The sequence below is a fragment of the Salvelinus namaycush genome, chromosome 37 (genome assembly GCF_016432855.1).
Source record: "Salvelinus namaycush isolate Seneca chromosome 37, SaNama_1.0, whole genome shotgun sequence".
Taxonomy (NCBI): Eukaryota; Metazoa; Chordata; class Actinopteri; order Salmoniformes; family Salmonidae; genus Salvelinus; species Salvelinus namaycush.
In genome coordinates this window covers 7,951,483-7,968,705 of record NC_052343.1, presented here as the reverse complement: position 1 = coordinate 7,968,705, position 17,223 = coordinate 7,951,483, and the positions used below count along the sequence as shown (strand labels likewise).

Here is a 17,223-nt window from a genome sequence, read left to right as displayed (position 1 = left end):
TAGCAAATTCTGTTTTCATGCATTTGTAAAAAGCTACAGGAAGAAAAAGGGAGAGCTTGGCCAAATCGACACAAAGCGTGAGATCTGCAGACCAGTAAATCACTTGTGTTATACAAGCACTGCCCCCTGTGTTTTTTTACAGCGGCCCCGTCGGCCAAGTCTTGCAGATGGATTCGCGGCCTCGCTAATTTAGCACATGGCAAGTTTTTTTAAGCACATGAAAAAGGGCTTAGACAAGGTCATGATAACCATCGCCTATGAGTTAATTCACATGAGAAGAAAATGTATTTGTTATGTGCCTTGACAGGAGATCCTTACTCATTTTCACAACAGTGTATTCTGACACCAGAATAAGGAAAATAAGTTGACGCTAATGGCTATCATCTCTCAAAGTCAAACTGTCAACATTTCACAACTGGAGTCACATCATACGTCTCAATCTCCTTCAAGATACGGGTGGCTGCTGAGTCCTGACACACTACACTACACGTGTCGTTCCAACACGGCATCCCCTTCCCTCATTTTCCCTCCTTTCACAACACCGCTCGCTAAGTTTAGAAATTTGGCATTCGGCACTACACATTTATGGGGCAGTTTATAATATTTCACCGTTAATTATTCTTCTCAATCCGTGGTGGAAATTCTTTCCAGGATGCAGGCGTCATGCAGTGTAAATTTGCCTCTCATTTATCAAACAGTGCTGTCCTGGTCCTGTCCAGTGTGAAGCAAGTCCACTCCTCCCTGAAGAATTACAAGCAAGAGCTCATATATATCCTCCCTCTAAGGATTTCTTCATCTAATGTTGTATAATCCTGTTTCTGTGTGCATGTTTACATATTCCATCTGTTACATATTGCATAACTGACATGATTCTTCATTGATTCTTTACAATTGGTAAACTGACGTTCGTTGAAAGCTGTTACTCAAAATAGTAGCAGCCCTGAAATCCAATAAGCGTACCACCCGCTCATAAAGTTTGGGAATATTGCTTGTTTACTACACACTAAGTCCTTGTAAAGAAATGGAAGCTTCCAACTTTGATTCAACATGTACATTAATTAGCTGCCAAATAAAAGATTCACATGGATTAAAACCAGGAATTACAGTGGGAAAAGTAGGAGATATGGGCCCACTGTTGTCAGCCATACAAAACAACTCCTTTCACTTCAAATCAACATTAACAAATCGACTCCAAACCTTTCTCTACCTTTTTATTGGGTCGATCACAAAGCTAAGCATCCCAGCCATGCTGGTCAATAAAGTTTGACTGGTCCGTTTTATTTTATAAGGCAGAGTTCATTAAAACTTACTGACCGGGCCTCCCAAGTGGCACAGCGGTCTAAGGCACTGCATTGCAGTACTAGAGGCGTCACTACAGACCCAGGTTCCTTCCCTGGCTGTGCCACAACCAGCCGTGGCTGGGAGTCCCACAGGACGGCAAACAATTAGCCCAGCGTCGTCCGGTTTGGGGAAGGGTTTGGCCAGGGGAGCTTTACTTGGCTCATCACGCTCTAGTGACTCCTTGTGGCGGGCCGGGTGCCTGCAGGCTGACCTCCGTTGCCAGTTGAATGGTGTTTCCTCCGACACATTGGTGAGGCTAGCTTCCGAGCTAACCTGGCGGGTGTTTAGGAGCGCGGTTAAGCGGGTCATGACCACTTCGGGTCTCCCGAGCCCATTGAGTAGTTGCAGCGATGAGACAAGAGCGAAATTGGGGAGAAAAAGGGGGGTAAAATACAAAATAATAAAATAAAAACACTTACTGACCAAAGGAGAGGCCTTTTGGTTTCTCAACTACTTGAATAAACTCCATCTTACAATACCAACTACTACTAGAAATGTGTTATGGGCCAATGAACAACAACGGAGTAGTACTAATTACAGCATGATTAAGCTGTTATCAAATTGAGTGTTACCGGGCAGATTGCTAGCTTAGCAACATTAGCCAGCTCTGAAACAAGACGGCAGATGAATGATAAGAGCTAGAGCAAACATGTCAGAGCCGTGTAAAACTAACGCCTCGCAGAGCTTCAAAACAAACAGTCCAACTCCAGCTCTTATCGTCATCCAACACTGCAGTGCACTGCATGGCACCCTCCCATCTGTCTTGCCTGTTTGGCTCTTTTGGAATGTTTGTTTACATGGTTCCCAGTCAGAGACTCCGTGTCCTTACTGAACAAACGCTTTTGGTGTTGTGTATTGCCTTGGACATTTATAATATTGACGAGAATTTTTTTAATTTAGTGCAGGGAGTTTATGACTTCATCAGAAAAGGTCACAATATTATTGACTCTGTAGTTTTGTTGAACTGTTGTTTTGTCATCTTTCATCTACTGTCTCATTCCTGTCTTTTATCCATCCATATATTCATTATCGGTTTCACTCTATTTCCTCTCATTGCCACTCTCCTAATGTAGGTATGTGCTAGTCCTCACCTCCTTTTCCACATGGTGCCTTCTGCACTGTGCACTTCTGTCTCTCAGTCTGTGGAGCACAGGGCCGGGGGGAGGACGCAGAGACCGTGTCAGGGCTGGGGGCCTGAAGAAGCTCTTGCACTCTGGTCTGTGTGCCTTTCTTAAAGCCACACGTCTTGTTCTTCTTCATACAGGGACCCCATGGGCTCCATTCGCCTAGTTCACATTCTACAGATGGGATAGAAAAGAGGACAGAAGTTAAATACAGTTCTAGATGCACACACATAGAACACACATGCAACAAGCCCAAATTGAAACCAATTAAGCTTTAGATTTCAACAGGTCTTACATGTTCACAGTGAGAAAGCAATGCAGAGGAACTTATCCAGCCCAAATCAGACATCACTCATTTGGCCTTGTCAAGCGCAAAGCCTCTATGTTACCAAGTCTGTCCAGTTTATCTAGAGACCTCAACTGTTTTACCGCTAGTGACATGCTGTTGAGCTTAAGTCACAACTCTATCTGTCAAGAGCTGGTTTCCATTGTGGGGAAAATGTCAAACTTTTTCTGGGAAAATATTTGGACTTTTTTGTTAAAGGTTGGGGGGTGGGAGGGGGTGAAGCAAGCAAACTTGATACTGCCAAAAACAATAACAGGGAAATTAGAGAATATATAACAAGAGTGGCTGGAATGAGCACTTTTTGTAAGGTAAGGGAGCAGGGGCAATGCCAGAATGTCAACCTGGGGGTTGAGAGCTCCTCTCTGAGGAGTCAAGTGGCCTGGAGCAGCCAGCTAGCACTAGACTTGCAGAGTAATGCCATTAGTGCTCTATTTGCTTACTTGTGACAGAAATAATTTCAAAAGAAATCAATACAATTATCCTGCAGGCCTCCCTCCGAAGTTCAGCTGGCTCGCTGGTGATTGAGAAACAGCAGAAAGAGAAGGAAGAAAAAAGGAACAGAGGAGGAAGAGAGATCAACAGAACACAGCTTCTCCGCGTCACTGAAGTCTTGAACTGAACTCTCATATGGCAGGCGATATTAATCCGACAGGCAGAACATACTTGGCTGCTGATACCTGAAGGGTATTTAGTATACCATGTGTGATGGGTTAGGGTGAACGGGGTATGTTATGGGATCAAATATGCAGCCCACACCTGAGAAACATTCAAGACTTTGTGACAGGCTCTCACCACAAAAAACTCATCATACTCAACTTCATATGCTTAATACTCAATGTATGGGTAGTGTGGGACTTACAGTAATATTATCTTATTCAAAAGTTGATGTGTCAAAAGGTTATATGCCCTTAAACTCATTGTTCATAATCCAGTTCAGAGTCAGCTGTGAGTGAAGCTGTGGCAGTGGGTGAAAGGAAGAGGGGTCAGAGGTGAGAGGTCACTCACCTACACACTCCATGGTCCCGTTGGTGGTGCTGAGGCCTTCAGGGCAGCTGGGGTAACATCGCCCTCTGTGTGAATATAAGCCCTCCTTACATTTTGTGCAAAAATTTCGATTGAAACACTCCTCACAATTCTCTATTTTACATTCTGAAAGGAAAAGGGGAGAAAAAAACATGAGTCAAAGAGAGGAGAGAATGAGAAAATCAAATCACACTTAGTTTAGTTCATATTCATTGTGTTAACATAGTACACACGTACACTTTGCATTAACTGACAGCATAACACAACACTGTTCATTGTTCTGGCTTCAAGCTTCCGCGTTAATACGGAATAATACAGTATTACAATACAAAAACAGCAAAGTATGTTTAAAAAATGTGAAGCCTTTCTACTGCACTAAAGGATCCTCTTCTCCTCGGGGAGGACAAGAATGTAGCCTGATTTGTATTTCCTATGAGAGATTTATTAGTGATAAAACAATGGGGAGAGACTCTTCGGGGGGATTTTGCATGAATAACACCCATGTCTTAAAAGCATATGCATACCATGGCTATATTTTTTGGAAAGCGGGTGGCCGGGTACGGGCCAAGAGTAGAGAGCACGTCAGCGGATTTCCACGCACCTTTGCCTCGTTAAAAACACAGCTTCTCCAGTCAAACAAAACACTACTTTAAATTGAGGGTAATTATGGGCGCGGGAGAATGAAAAACAGACACCTTAGAGGACTACCAAGAGCCCCCCTTTCTCATCCCAACCCTTCTCCTAGCCCCCCCTTTTCATTACCATCATTATCTTATTCTGAAATAATAACATTTTCTCTGCCAAAACCAGTGTAGAAACAGAGGCACGCTAAGCGAAGGTCACAGATGTAATCCTTACATCTCTGGGTTGGAATATCTGTGAATATCCAGTCACAAAACACTAGACATCTTTCCATAAACAACAAAAATAAAGAATGTCTAGTCGGCTGGAGTCTTGCCAGGAGTTCAAAACAAGCCAAAGGGAAGAATCCTCGTTGGGATTTTAATGCCCTAACCTCAATTATTACTTTAAGCTCTTGACAGCTAAATTTGACGTTACTGATGTTTGGAGCAAATACTTTGACAAATGTAGCCCTAATGTAAAATACATGTGGCTAACAAGACATCTTGGGGATTTCGATATGTCCGAAATTGAAGCGGCTGACTGGATAATAACAGCAGGTTAGCCACGGAGAGGCTTGAGGAGGAGGTTGAGGAGACTAACCAGCATGCTCAGCGGCCTTTCAGGATGCAGTGGACAACATTGAAACAATAACGGCTAAGGTTAAGTTAATTTCAAGTGACAGTAAAACATTAACAAAAATGTGGGGATTAGAGTGAGCCAGAACTTTTGTTGTTCTTATCCAAATTGGACTATTTTCCAAAACCTTCTTCCTGAGTACCTAGCAGACAGACATGCTCTGAGGTTATGCCCCTGTGTTTATGTTCACATCCAAAACCTTCTTCCTGAGTACGTAGCAGACAGACATGCTCTGAGGTTATGGCCCTGTGTTTATGTTCACATCCAAAACCTTCTTCCTGAGTACCTAGCAGACAGACATGCTCTGAGGTTATGCCCCTGTGTTTATGTTCACATCCAAAACCTTCTTCCTGAGTACCTAGCAGACAGACATGCTCTAAAGTTATGCCCCTGTGTTTATGTTCACATCCAAAACCTTCTTCCTGAGTACCTAGCAGACAGACATGCTCTGAGGTTATGCCCCTGTGTTTATGTTCACATCCAAAACCTTCTTCCTGAGTACCTAGCAGACAGACATGCTCTGAGGTTATGCCCCTGTGTTTATGTTCACATCCAAAACCTTCTTCCTGAGTACCTAGCAGACAGACATGCTCTGAGGTTATGCCCCTGTGTTTATGTTCACATCCAAAACCTGCTTCCTGAGTACCTAGCAGACAGACATGCTCTGAGGTTATGCCCCTGTGTTTATGTTCACATCCAAAACCTTCTTCCTGAGTACCTAGCAGACAGACATGCTCTGAGGTTATGCCCCTGTGTTTATGTTCACATCCAAAACCTGCTTCCTGAGTACCTAGCAGACAGACATGCTCTGAGGTTATGCCCCTGTGTTTATGTTCACATCCAAAACCTTCTTCCTGAGTACCTAGCAGACAGACATGCTCTGAGGTTATGCCCCTGTGTTTATGTTCACATCCAAAACCTGCTTCCTGAGTACCTAGCAGACAGACATGCTCTGAGGTTATGCCCCTGTGTTTATGTTCACATCCAAAACCTTCTTCCTGAGTACCTAGCAGACAGACATGCTCTGAGGTTATGCCCCTGTGTTTATGTTCACATATTGTACATGTACAAAGTTTGTCAGGCTATTTCAAATAAATATCTTGAAGCACAGTACGCTCAATGTTGCACTATATTACAAAGTTACACTGAGGCCAATATGTTCAGGTAGATCCTCATTATGTATCTTGTAATGTGATTTCAGGTAGCTACACGTGTAAACATCGCTATGTGGGGTAATAACTCTTGTTTCATTGAACAGGCCCCTATATCGGTCCATGTTGCTGGTATGAGGAGTATCACACATACTAGCCCTCCTTATTCCAACCTGAACCTTCTTCTGCTGATTGACAGTAAGCTTCTCTGCTGCGAAGGCATCTGGACAGTTACAACTCGTCCAGGAGGAGCTGTGTAAATCTGTATGCTATCTCACCTTCCTCTCAATGTAAGGGCTATAAAATACCAGGGTTAAAGAGTAGGGAAACACTGTTTAAAAGAAAGCAATACGTGCTTCTTATGCCTCAGTATGTACAGTACCAGTCAAAAGTTTGGACAGACCTACTCTTTCCAGGGTTTTTCTTTATTTTTACTATTTTCTACATTGTAGAATACTAGTGAAGACATCAATACTATGAAATAACACATATGGAATAATATAGTAACCAAAAAAGTGTTAAACAAATCAAAATATATTTTATATTTGAGATTCTTCAGAGTAGCCAACCTTTGTCTTGATGACAGCTTTGCACACTCTTGGCATTCTCTCAACCAGCTTCACCTGGAATGCTTTTCCAACAGTCTTGAAGGACTTCCCACACATGCTGAGCACTTGTCATCTGCTTTTCCTTCACTCTGTGGTCCAACACATCCCAAACCATCTCAATTGGGTTGAGGTCAGGTGATTGTGGAGGCCAGGTCATCTGATGCAGTACTCCATCACTCTCCTTCTTGGTCATATAGCCCTTACACAGCCTGGAGAAGTGTTGGGTCATTGTCCTGTTGAAACACAAATGATAGTCCCACTAAGCGCAAACCAGATGGGAGTGCGTATCGCTGCAAAATGCTGTGGTAGCCATGCTGGTTAAGTGTGCCTTGAATTCTAAATAAATCACAGACAGTGTCACCAGCAAAGCACCCCCACACCATAACACCTCCTCCTTCATGCTTTACGGTGGGAAATACACATGCGGAGATCATCCGTTCACCCACACATCGTCTCACAAAGACACGGCGGTTGGAACCAAAAATCTCCAATTTGGACTCCAGAACAAAGGAAACATTTCCACCGGTCTAATGTCCATTGCTCGTGTTTCTTGGCCCAAGCAAGTCTCTTCTTCTTATTGGTGTCCATTACCAGTGGTTTCTTTGCAGCAATTCGACCATGAAGGCCTGATTCACACAGTCTCCTCTGAACAGTTGATGTTGAGATGTGTCTGTTACTTGAACTCTGTGAAGCATTTACTTGGGCTGCAATTTCTGAGGCTGGTAACTCTAATGAACGTATCCTCTGCAGCAGAGGTAACTCTGGATCTTCCTTTCCTGTGGCTGTCCTCATGAGAGCCAGTTTCATCATATGGCTTGATGGTTTTTGCGACTGTACTTGAAGAAACTTTAAAAGTTCTGGAAATGTTCTGGATTGACTGACGTTCATGTCTTAAAGTAATGATGGACTGTCATTTCTCTTTGCTTATTTGAGCTTATGGACTTGGTCTTTTACCAAACAGGGCTATCTTCTGTATACCAGCCCTACCTTGTCACAACACAACTGATTGTCTCAAATGCATTAAGAAGGAAAGAAATTCCACAAAGGAACTTTTAACAAGGCACACCTGTTAATTGAAATGCATTCCAGGTGACTACCTCATGAAGCTTGTTAAGAGAATGCCAAGAGTGTGCAATGCTGTTATCAAGGCAAAGGGTGGCTAATTTGAAGAATCTCAAATAGAAAATATGATCTGAATTGTTTAACCCTTTTTTGGTTACTACATAATTTCACATGTGTTATTTCATAGTTTTGATGTCTTCACTATTATTCTACAATGTAGAAAATAGTAAAAATAAAGGAAAACCCTGGAATGAGTAGGTGTGTCCAAACGTTTGACTGGAGAACCACAAAACACTACTGTTTGTTTCAAGACTACTAGTAAATCTTGGTAATGTTTTTATTTTATTTTATGTTTTGCAACAGAAAACTAAAAGGAGTGTTTCTTATTTGTGCAGGTATTCCCTCCCATTTTCAGTCAGATTTCTTCAGTTTGGTGACAAATGTGACATGATTCTGTTTTCAAAGACACGTACCTTATGACTGATGGAGAAAAACTAAAGGGAAATACCCCTGAACCATTTCAGTTCCATATTTGTATTGCATCATGAGTTCAGCTTTTAGGAAGTTTGTTTGTCATAGAAAAAACGAAACATTACAGACATCTGGTGTTAAATGATGTTGCAACAACCTATCTAACAAAACAACAACTTGCATACACCAAACAGCCTGCGTGTTCTTCCTGTAACAAAATATAATGACTACAAGCTGCCTTGCGCTCTAATTGCCTATCATCATACGTACTTTCCTCAAAAATAAGAAGTTGATCTAATTTACCATTGGAGAGGCAAGATTAGTTGTATGATTCACAAGAGAACTTGCAAAATGAATAACTCTGTTGTGTCCAGAAAATATACATGGATGTTTTGATACATAAATGGTAAAACTCAACGAATATGGACTGTGAACTGGCATGAACCCCTGGCTCGCGAGACAAATAAAAAAAAAAACATAGACATCCTTGAAAAAACAGACAAACAGCAGTGCATCAGAAATGTTTTTGTTTTTGAGTTTCTTCCATTCCTGTTTTCCACCCACAAGTAAGAGAAAACAGACCACGAGCCGGGATCTTGGCACCCCCGGTTCAGAAAAAAGGTGTTTGTGCCACCAGAACCAACATGGAGGAGTTTTGTAAACATTACACATGTACACATGTATACCAACCCTATTCCACCCTACTTCACCCCACACCCCTTAAAGGAGGGCTGGACCTAATTATTGGTTCTCATTTTTTTTCGCTTGCTCATTAAGAAATGCAGCTGCCATGACTGAAGCCAAATGAGAGTTGTCTTATGGGTGTGGTATAATGTGGATGTGTATTCGCATGTGGGAAGCGTTAGTACACTTACTCTGCCAAAACAGTACACAGTTACAGTCACTCACTCTTCTAGATAACTTGAAAAAGTCTAACCAGGTATTGTGTCTGGAATTAGGCAAGGCTAGCTAGTGCTAGTCAACTTCTTTGGCCAATTAGCTTCAGGTGTGCGACCGTTGAAAAAATGGTTTGACTGGATAGCCTATGTCATGGGCTAGTTAGGGATCATTAATAAATTACACAATGTAAATTGAAATATTTTCATGTTTTAGTTCTCAGACTGACTTTATGATTACACGTTGTAGTCAATTTTGACAATAGAAGGTCCTTTTTTGATTCAGTTGGTCTTTAAAGGTAGACTCAGCAAAATGACGTTACCACATGCAGCAGCACAGATATTGAGACGAGCGAGATGCAGGACTTCGCTCTCACACAGTCACACACAGTATCTGCGCATGTGCACGGTTTCTCTTCGCGCTGTTCACAGCGTGGTAGCCAGGGCACCAAAAAAGCGGAGGTTGAGCCTCACGATTCAAAGCTCTTAGTTGTCGTGGAAACTGACCCACTTCGCTGTTTACTCTCTGTATCTGTGTCATACCGCTGAGTCTAGCTTTAAACTGTCTAAATATTACTGCAACAGAACAATAATGTTCCGGCCATGTCTCAGTTCAAGGCCCATCTCCAGCTTGACAGATACTATTTGCTGGTCTTTATGAGTGTGTTGTTGTGTTGCATGTCATTACTGTGGCTGTGGTCATGTGGTGAAGACAGCTCCTTCCACACATGGCACAGCAGTTCAAAGTGGAAATTACACCTCACTTACCACTGGACCACATTAGTGCCCATTGTGTGTTTACCATTATGGTGACACATTGTGATGATATGAATGTTGTACTGGGGAATATCTTGAACATCACTGGATGTGGTTTCTTTTGTCCAACACTGAAAAATGTCAATACAAATATAGGAAACCTTCTTACTGGGGCTTTCCTGGTCAGTTCACATCATAGTCACGAAAAACGCGTCGCCCTATTTATGACACAATGCATTTAAAAAACGAACAATGAAGTCCAAGAATCCAAACTCACGGATGCATCTGTTGGTATCGGGAGTCCGCATGCCGAAGTATCCCTGTGGGCACGAGGCGAGGCACACGCCTATCTGGCGGATGTCGTTGCGCTCCAGGAGAATGAAGAGTTTGGGCTTACATTTTATACAGCCATTGTATTCGGAACATCGCTCACAGCCATTTGAGCAAGATGGTGGCCCCTCAGTGCTAACTGTGGAAATATATGGGGAAAGAGAGAAAGAGAGGGAGAAAGAGAACCGTCATTAAAAACCAGCATATAAGGTCCAGTTACCACAAAGTGAATAAGTATTTATCTGTTGGAGACAAACACTACATTCAACACTGGCAATATCAGTGAGGACATAGCCCTTGTCTATTTTTGCACCACATAGCCATAAACCTGGCAGTAGTTCATGTTGCAGATAATCTAACCAGGGGCCATGCCAAACATCTTTGTTTGAACAGTTTTCTCACTGTTTACTTGAAACTGCTCGCCGGAGATCCTAAACAGATTTTAGTTGGAGAAGCCCGAGTGTTTCGGACTGACATCCTGCGATGATCGATTCCACATCATGCCATGACATCACACAGCAGGGGCCCCCCTGGGGTCAACGAAAAGTGACTCAGCCATCGGGATCTCGCCAATTACATGAGCGTGCCGGCCAAAAAGGGAAATGCGCACAAATGCGTTAAGTCTGTTCCCAACACTTCTATACAGAGCCGAACGTCTTTTGGTTTATTAACCATCCGCCCATGAAGCTGAATATAACAATCTAAGAATTGTACTAAGCCACAAAACTCTGTCTCAAAGCACCCCATCTGCATTTGGCTCTCATCCACATATAATCCCATGATCATACTTCATATCTTCATATCCCTATTCGCTCATCTTCCAAAAAGGCTTGAACTCGGAGACTCTGCTCTGCTGCAGCCAGTAATTTAAATGATTGCTCAAAAAGCGTGTCAATATGCACATCCTGTTTCTAGGGGCCATTTGGTGCCAAAATGGCGGTCATCACGGTTGATTTACAGGCCTATGTGGTATCAGCATCTAAATATATACACACTCCCACTGCAATCAATCTGCTATCCCTGTCTCCCAGAGATAAGTTGGGATGGTAAAAGCTTTAAAAATGTTCTCCCCGCAAATCAATTACGCCATAGTTGAGTCATGGTGACCTCGCATGGGGATGCAGCCAAAGTAGCTGTCACACAGCCAGAATCTTAACACTTTAATAATGATAAAAAAAGTAATAATCACACTGTGCAATAGTTAACCAGAGGTAAGATATTTTCGGACAGTATGTTGGGACAGTTTTTGACCCTGCTGCTAGAGGTCATGTACTAGAGCGTGAGCAGCCATATTACTCCTCTGGATGAGGTGTTGTCGAACCAGGAAAGACCGGCACAGAACATACAGAGATGATGTGATGAAAATATGTTCTATAAATTCAATGCAGATATGTCAATTTCTCATTTCTAATCTATGAACAGCTTCGGTCCTAACATGTAAAGCCTGTTGCGCACGGCAAAGTTGGAGCACCTGTTTCCCTTAACCTAACTCCAACAAGATGAATAACACTAAATCATACACATCAACAACATGATTATCTACTTGCCAGCCAACAGCACTTGGTAACATAGTCTGTGGGTTAAACCAACTGAAGGTTCCATGCCGTGTCAATCTCACTTTGTGTCTCAGTCTCTATAGAGGGCGTTCTAGTACATTTTAAATAACCAGGAAAATAAACTTGAAAAATCACTTCAAAATTCAGGGGGAACACTGTTCACCAAGGATAAACCTCTTCAGTGATAATTGACACATGATTCATAGGTCATTGCTATCTTGCCTTTTACAGTACGGTAAAACACACTTTGCTCATCAGAAATATGTATTTATTGTGCAATTGAAAAGACATAACAATTCTAACAAGACACATCTGATAAGCCTGTAGCCTTTCCTCTGGACATCTATTGCCATGCCGAAGCCAAGCTTTATTTACCAAACTCCAAGCTCAATAAAATTCTGACCTCTCCTGACTGCTTGGGTGTTTTTGTGAGATGGGGGTGTAGGGGGGCAAAGGCTGGTATCCTCTAAAAGCTCTTCTGAGGGAAAAGGCATTATATTAAAACCAGTGGTAAGGCCTTGCACTGAGATTCACCCCGCTCTGAGGGCAGACACTGAGGCTGAGAGTAAGCTCTGTATTTGTGGGTGCATGAGGTCAGAAAAGTGTTTATAAAACTGCTTGAAAACCAAACAATGCAACATGGTCCAACAACCATGAGCTGAAGTGTCAGAGAGTTGTTCCACTCAGTGCCTCAGAGGCAGACATGGAGAGAACAGGGGTGCTGAAGCTCTAGCCGTAAAACCCAGGGTGAATCCGCCTAAAACCCGACTGTAAACATTCTTAATACCCATAAAAGCGCAACATAAATCAAGAGAGGCGTAATCATAAAAAGAGGAAGAAAAGAGGGTCATTCAAAGACAGCTGAGGCTACCATAATCCATCTTGGCAAAACAAATAATGAGGATGAAGAAAAATAAACAACATGTAATCTTTACTGCGGCCGTTAAATGTTTATAAGAAATGTACCATTGTGGCTCTCAGTGGCTGCATGGAAACCAGAGAAAGAGAGAGAGTGAAAGAGAGGAAGGGATTTGAGGATTTGGTAACTCACTCCGTCTCTGCCTCTGTCCCTTTGAGAGCTTGAGGCCGCTGTCGCTGTGACCATTGGATACGAGAAAGACCATCGCCAGAGCCACCAGTCCCAGCTGCATAGTCCCTGGTGCTGACCGGCCAAGCGGGGTCCCCCCTGCAGGCAGACGGATAAGGCGGGGGGCCCCTTCCACTCTGTGACAGGTGGATCACTCTGCCGCCGCTGCTGCTGTTGCTGCTCCTCCCTGCTGCTTCCCTCCCTCCGCTGCTGCTGTCCGCTGGGTCTCTCTCTCTCACTCGCTCTCTCTCTATCTCTCTCTCTCTCTCTAAGGGCTGCTGTGTCCACAACTCCCTTCAGCGGAGGATTATGCTGCTGCGGCTGCAAATCCAAACATGCCCAGGGCACAAGCCATAATGGTGGTGTGGGGGGGGTCGGTTGACGATGTAATGGAGGAGCGATGCATGGAGTATGAGAGGAGAGGAGAGGTGGAAAAAGGAGAAGAGGAGAGTGTGGCACTCCTGTTGGTTCAACCCATGAAGACTCGGCGGGGCTAGCAGGGGAGCAGGCAGCCTGTTGGAGGATCGCCAAGGAGCGTTTGGTGTGAATGAGCACCCGAGCCCAGGAGCATGTGTCTTATTAAAGATGCTCTGAGGAGGCGTGGGGGGAGGGACAGGAGTGGGGCTGCTAAAAAAAGCTGGAGACTCCTACACGTGACAACGCATCTGTCTGTGCCAGGACCTGCTAGAGAGACAGAGACAGAGACAGAGACAGAGACAGAGACAGACAGACAGACAGACAGACAGACAGACAGACAGACAGACAGACAGACAGACAGACAGACAGACAGACAGACAGAGAGGAAAAGGGGAAATGGGAAGGGGTGTGTGTGATGGGGAGAGAGAAATAATGAGACATGAGCTCTAAAACACCAAGCCATTAAGTTAGCATGTCAAGAGAAAATCCACCTCTTGGCCAAGACTGAAACAGATACAAGATTTTGTAACAAGAATGGAAATTATATCAATTCCAACCATGTCAACCAACAGTGAACCAATGATAAGTACTGGAATTCAAAAACAGTAACTTGATTCCTCCGTTCTTTAAACTACTTTGAGGGAAAATGTATTGAAACATTTCCAAAGTACACAGTATTACATCTGATAAGTAAAATACTTGTTTAGTGCAATCAGTGTCCATTTGTCTTTTGACCTGAAATCAAAGCATAAGATAATGCACTTTCATTCCAGATTTAAATGGACTGCAGTCATTTCCAAACTTTGAAATCGATGCAGATTCATTCAAAGTATTAGCAGCTATGGCACAATGAAACAAAATACCACAAATAGTTTTGGGTCATTTGCTACACTTCCAGTTGCCTTTGGAGAAGAGAGTTCATTTGAAAAATATGTTTGCTCCATTCTTAAAATATAATAATGAAAAAACACATAATAGTCCTTCTACAAACACTTGGAATGGACAAGTGGTGCAGAGATGTTCTTGGATAGTGTCAAGCTATATTTACAGCTCTTGCATATACAGAAAACGGCATAGCTTGTCTGGAACAGTGCAAACAGGGTCTCCTACCCCAAGGGTGAAACAGCAAAACAGGGCCATATTTGGCTGTTGTACTTATTGTGGCTTGTGAATCATACAGAGTAAGCCGACAAAGACATTTTGGATGAGTTCTTAAAGAGTAATTGCCCCTATAAAAACAACTTCTCATTCAGAAAACAGCCTATGTGGCATAGATATGAGTCAGAAACATTTATTCTACTGTCATAATGTACTACAAAGTGTAAATAGGATCATTTTGGTCATAGTCAGTCTCGACCAAAACATAGTTTGTTATTTTTTACTTGTGGCTGTGACTGCATCACAATGTAAATGAAAGTTGGATTTGTTTCAATCCTGGTCACATGCCGACAGCTGGCAGCACAATCATCAATTCGGAGTGCAGCTAGCTGCATGGTTAACTTTAGATATCCCTATGGGGCTAGTTAGGAACAATAGGGTCAATTACAAAATGTACATAGGACAAAATGTTAAAATTCCAATAGCTCCAAATTCCAATGACTTAAAAACCTCAAACCAACTATAAATTGTAGAAATTAATATACAAATAATGAAAGCATTTAATGAAAAAACAAAAAACAACATGTGCAACATGAAAATATTGTCTCATTAACATTGTGTAATTTATTGACGGACCTGTAACGGTGGTTCTCCTCCTCTTCAACCGAAGAGGAGGAGTAGTGATTGAACCAAGGCGCAGCGGGTTGTGAATACATAATTTAATAAAGACACGACAAAACAATGAAGACAGAAAACGACCTAGACTTGAATAAACTACAAAATAACAAAACCGAAATGTATAGACAGACCTGAACAATACGAACTTACAAATAACGCGAAGAACGCACGAACAGGTAAAAATAGACTACACAAAATGACGATGTACAAAACAAACCGAACAGTCCCGTATGGTGCGACAAACACTGACACAGGAGACAACCACCCACAACGAACACTGTGAAACAACCTACCTAAATATGACTCTCAATTAGAGGAACGCAAAACACCTGCCTCTAATTAAGAGCCATACCAGGCAACCCTTAAACCAACATAGAAACAGAAAACATAGAATGCCCACCCAAACTCACGTCCTGACCAACTAACACATACAACAAACTAACAGAAATAGGTCAGGAACGTGACATAACCCCCCCCTTAAGGTGCGAACTCCGGGCGCACCAGCACAAAGTCTAAGGGAGGGTCTGGGTGGGCATCTGACCACGGTGGTGGCTCAGGCTCAGGGCGAGGTCCCCACCCCACCATAGTCAATCCCAGCTTACATCTCCCCCTACAAATGACCACCCTCATATTACACCCACTTAATCTTTTGGGTAACATCGAGACAAGGGGCAGCACCGGGATAGAGGGATAGCTCAGGACAGAGGGATAGCTCAGGACATAGGGATAGCTCAGGATAGAGAGGTAGCTCAGGATAGAGAGGTAGCTCAGGATAGAGGGGCAACTCCGGACTGAAAGGCAGCTCCGGACAGAGAGACAGCTCTGGACTGAGGGGCAGTTCTGGACAAATAGCCGCTCTGGGCTGAGGGACAGCTCATGACTGGCTGACGGCTCTGGACGCTCATGGCTGGCTGACGGCTCTGGACGCTCATGGCTGGCTGACGGCTCTGGACGCTCATGGCTGGCTGACGGCTCTGGACGCTCATGGCTGGCTGACGGCTCTGGACGCTCATGGCTGGCTGACGGCTCTGGACGCTCATGGCTGACTGACGGCTCTGGCAGATCCTGTCTGGTTGGCGGCTCTGGCAGATCCTGTCTGGTTGGCGGCTCTGGCAGATCCTGTCTGGTTGGCGGCCCTGGCAGATCCTGTCTGGTTGGCGGCTCTGGCAGATCCTGTCTGGTTGGCGGCTCTGGCAGATCCTGACTGACGAATGGCTCTAGCGGCTCCTGACTGACTAACGGCTCTGACGGCTCGGGACAGACGGGCGGCTCTAATGGCTCGGGACAGACGGATGGCTCAGACGGCGCTGGGGAGACGGATGGCTCAGATGGCGCTGGGGAGACGGATGGCTCAGATGGCGCTGCGGAGACGGATGGCTCAGATGGCGCTGCGGAGACGGATGGCTCAGATGGCGCTGCGGAGACGGATGGCTCAGACTGATCCTGTCTGGCGGAAGGCTTTGGCTGCTCCTGTCTGGCGGAAGGCTCTGTAGGCTCATGGCAGACGGGCAGTTCATGCGGCGCTTGGCAGACGGACAGTTCAGGTGCCGTTGGGCAGACGGCAGACTCTGGCCGGCTGAGACGCACTGTAGGCCTGGTGCGTGGTGCCGGAACTGGAGGCACCGGACTGGAGACACGCACTTCAAGCCTAGTGCGGGAAGCAGGGACAGGGCACACTGGACTCTCAAAACGTACTATTTGTCTGGTGCGTGGTACCGGCACTGGTGGCACCGGGCTGAGTGCACGCACATCAGGACGAGTACGGGGAGAAGGAACAGTGTGTACAGGGCTCTGGAGACGCACAGGTGGCTTAGTGCGTGGTGCCGGAACTGGAGGCACCGGACTGGAGACATGCACCATAGAGAGAGTGCGTGGAGGAGGAACAGGGCTCTGGAAACGCACTGGAAGCCTGGTGCGTGGTGTAGGCACTGGTGGTACTGGGCTGGGGCGGGGAGGTAGCGCCGGAAATACCGGACCGTGCAGGCGTATTGGCTCCCTTGAGCACTGAGCCTGCCCAAC

At 44.4% G+C, this 17,223-nt stretch overlaps 1 protein-coding gene across 1 annotated transcript; it reads right to left on the bottom strand.

Moving 5' to 3' along the window:
* Positions 1-2,421: 2,421 nt before the first annotated feature.
* On the bottom strand, positions 2,422-13,075 carry rspo1 (R-spondin 1). The gene is made up of 4 exons (XM_038977439.1): positions 12,976-13,075; positions 10,316-10,507; positions 3,817-3,960; positions 2,422-2,639 (listed from the first exon to the last, which is right to left on the bottom strand). Exons 1-4 carry the CDS (start codon positions 13,073-13,075, stop codon positions 2,422-2,424), a joined length of 654 nt encoding a protein of 217 aa, XP_038833367.1.
* Between the last annotated feature and the right edge of the window lie 4,148 nt (positions 13,076-17,223).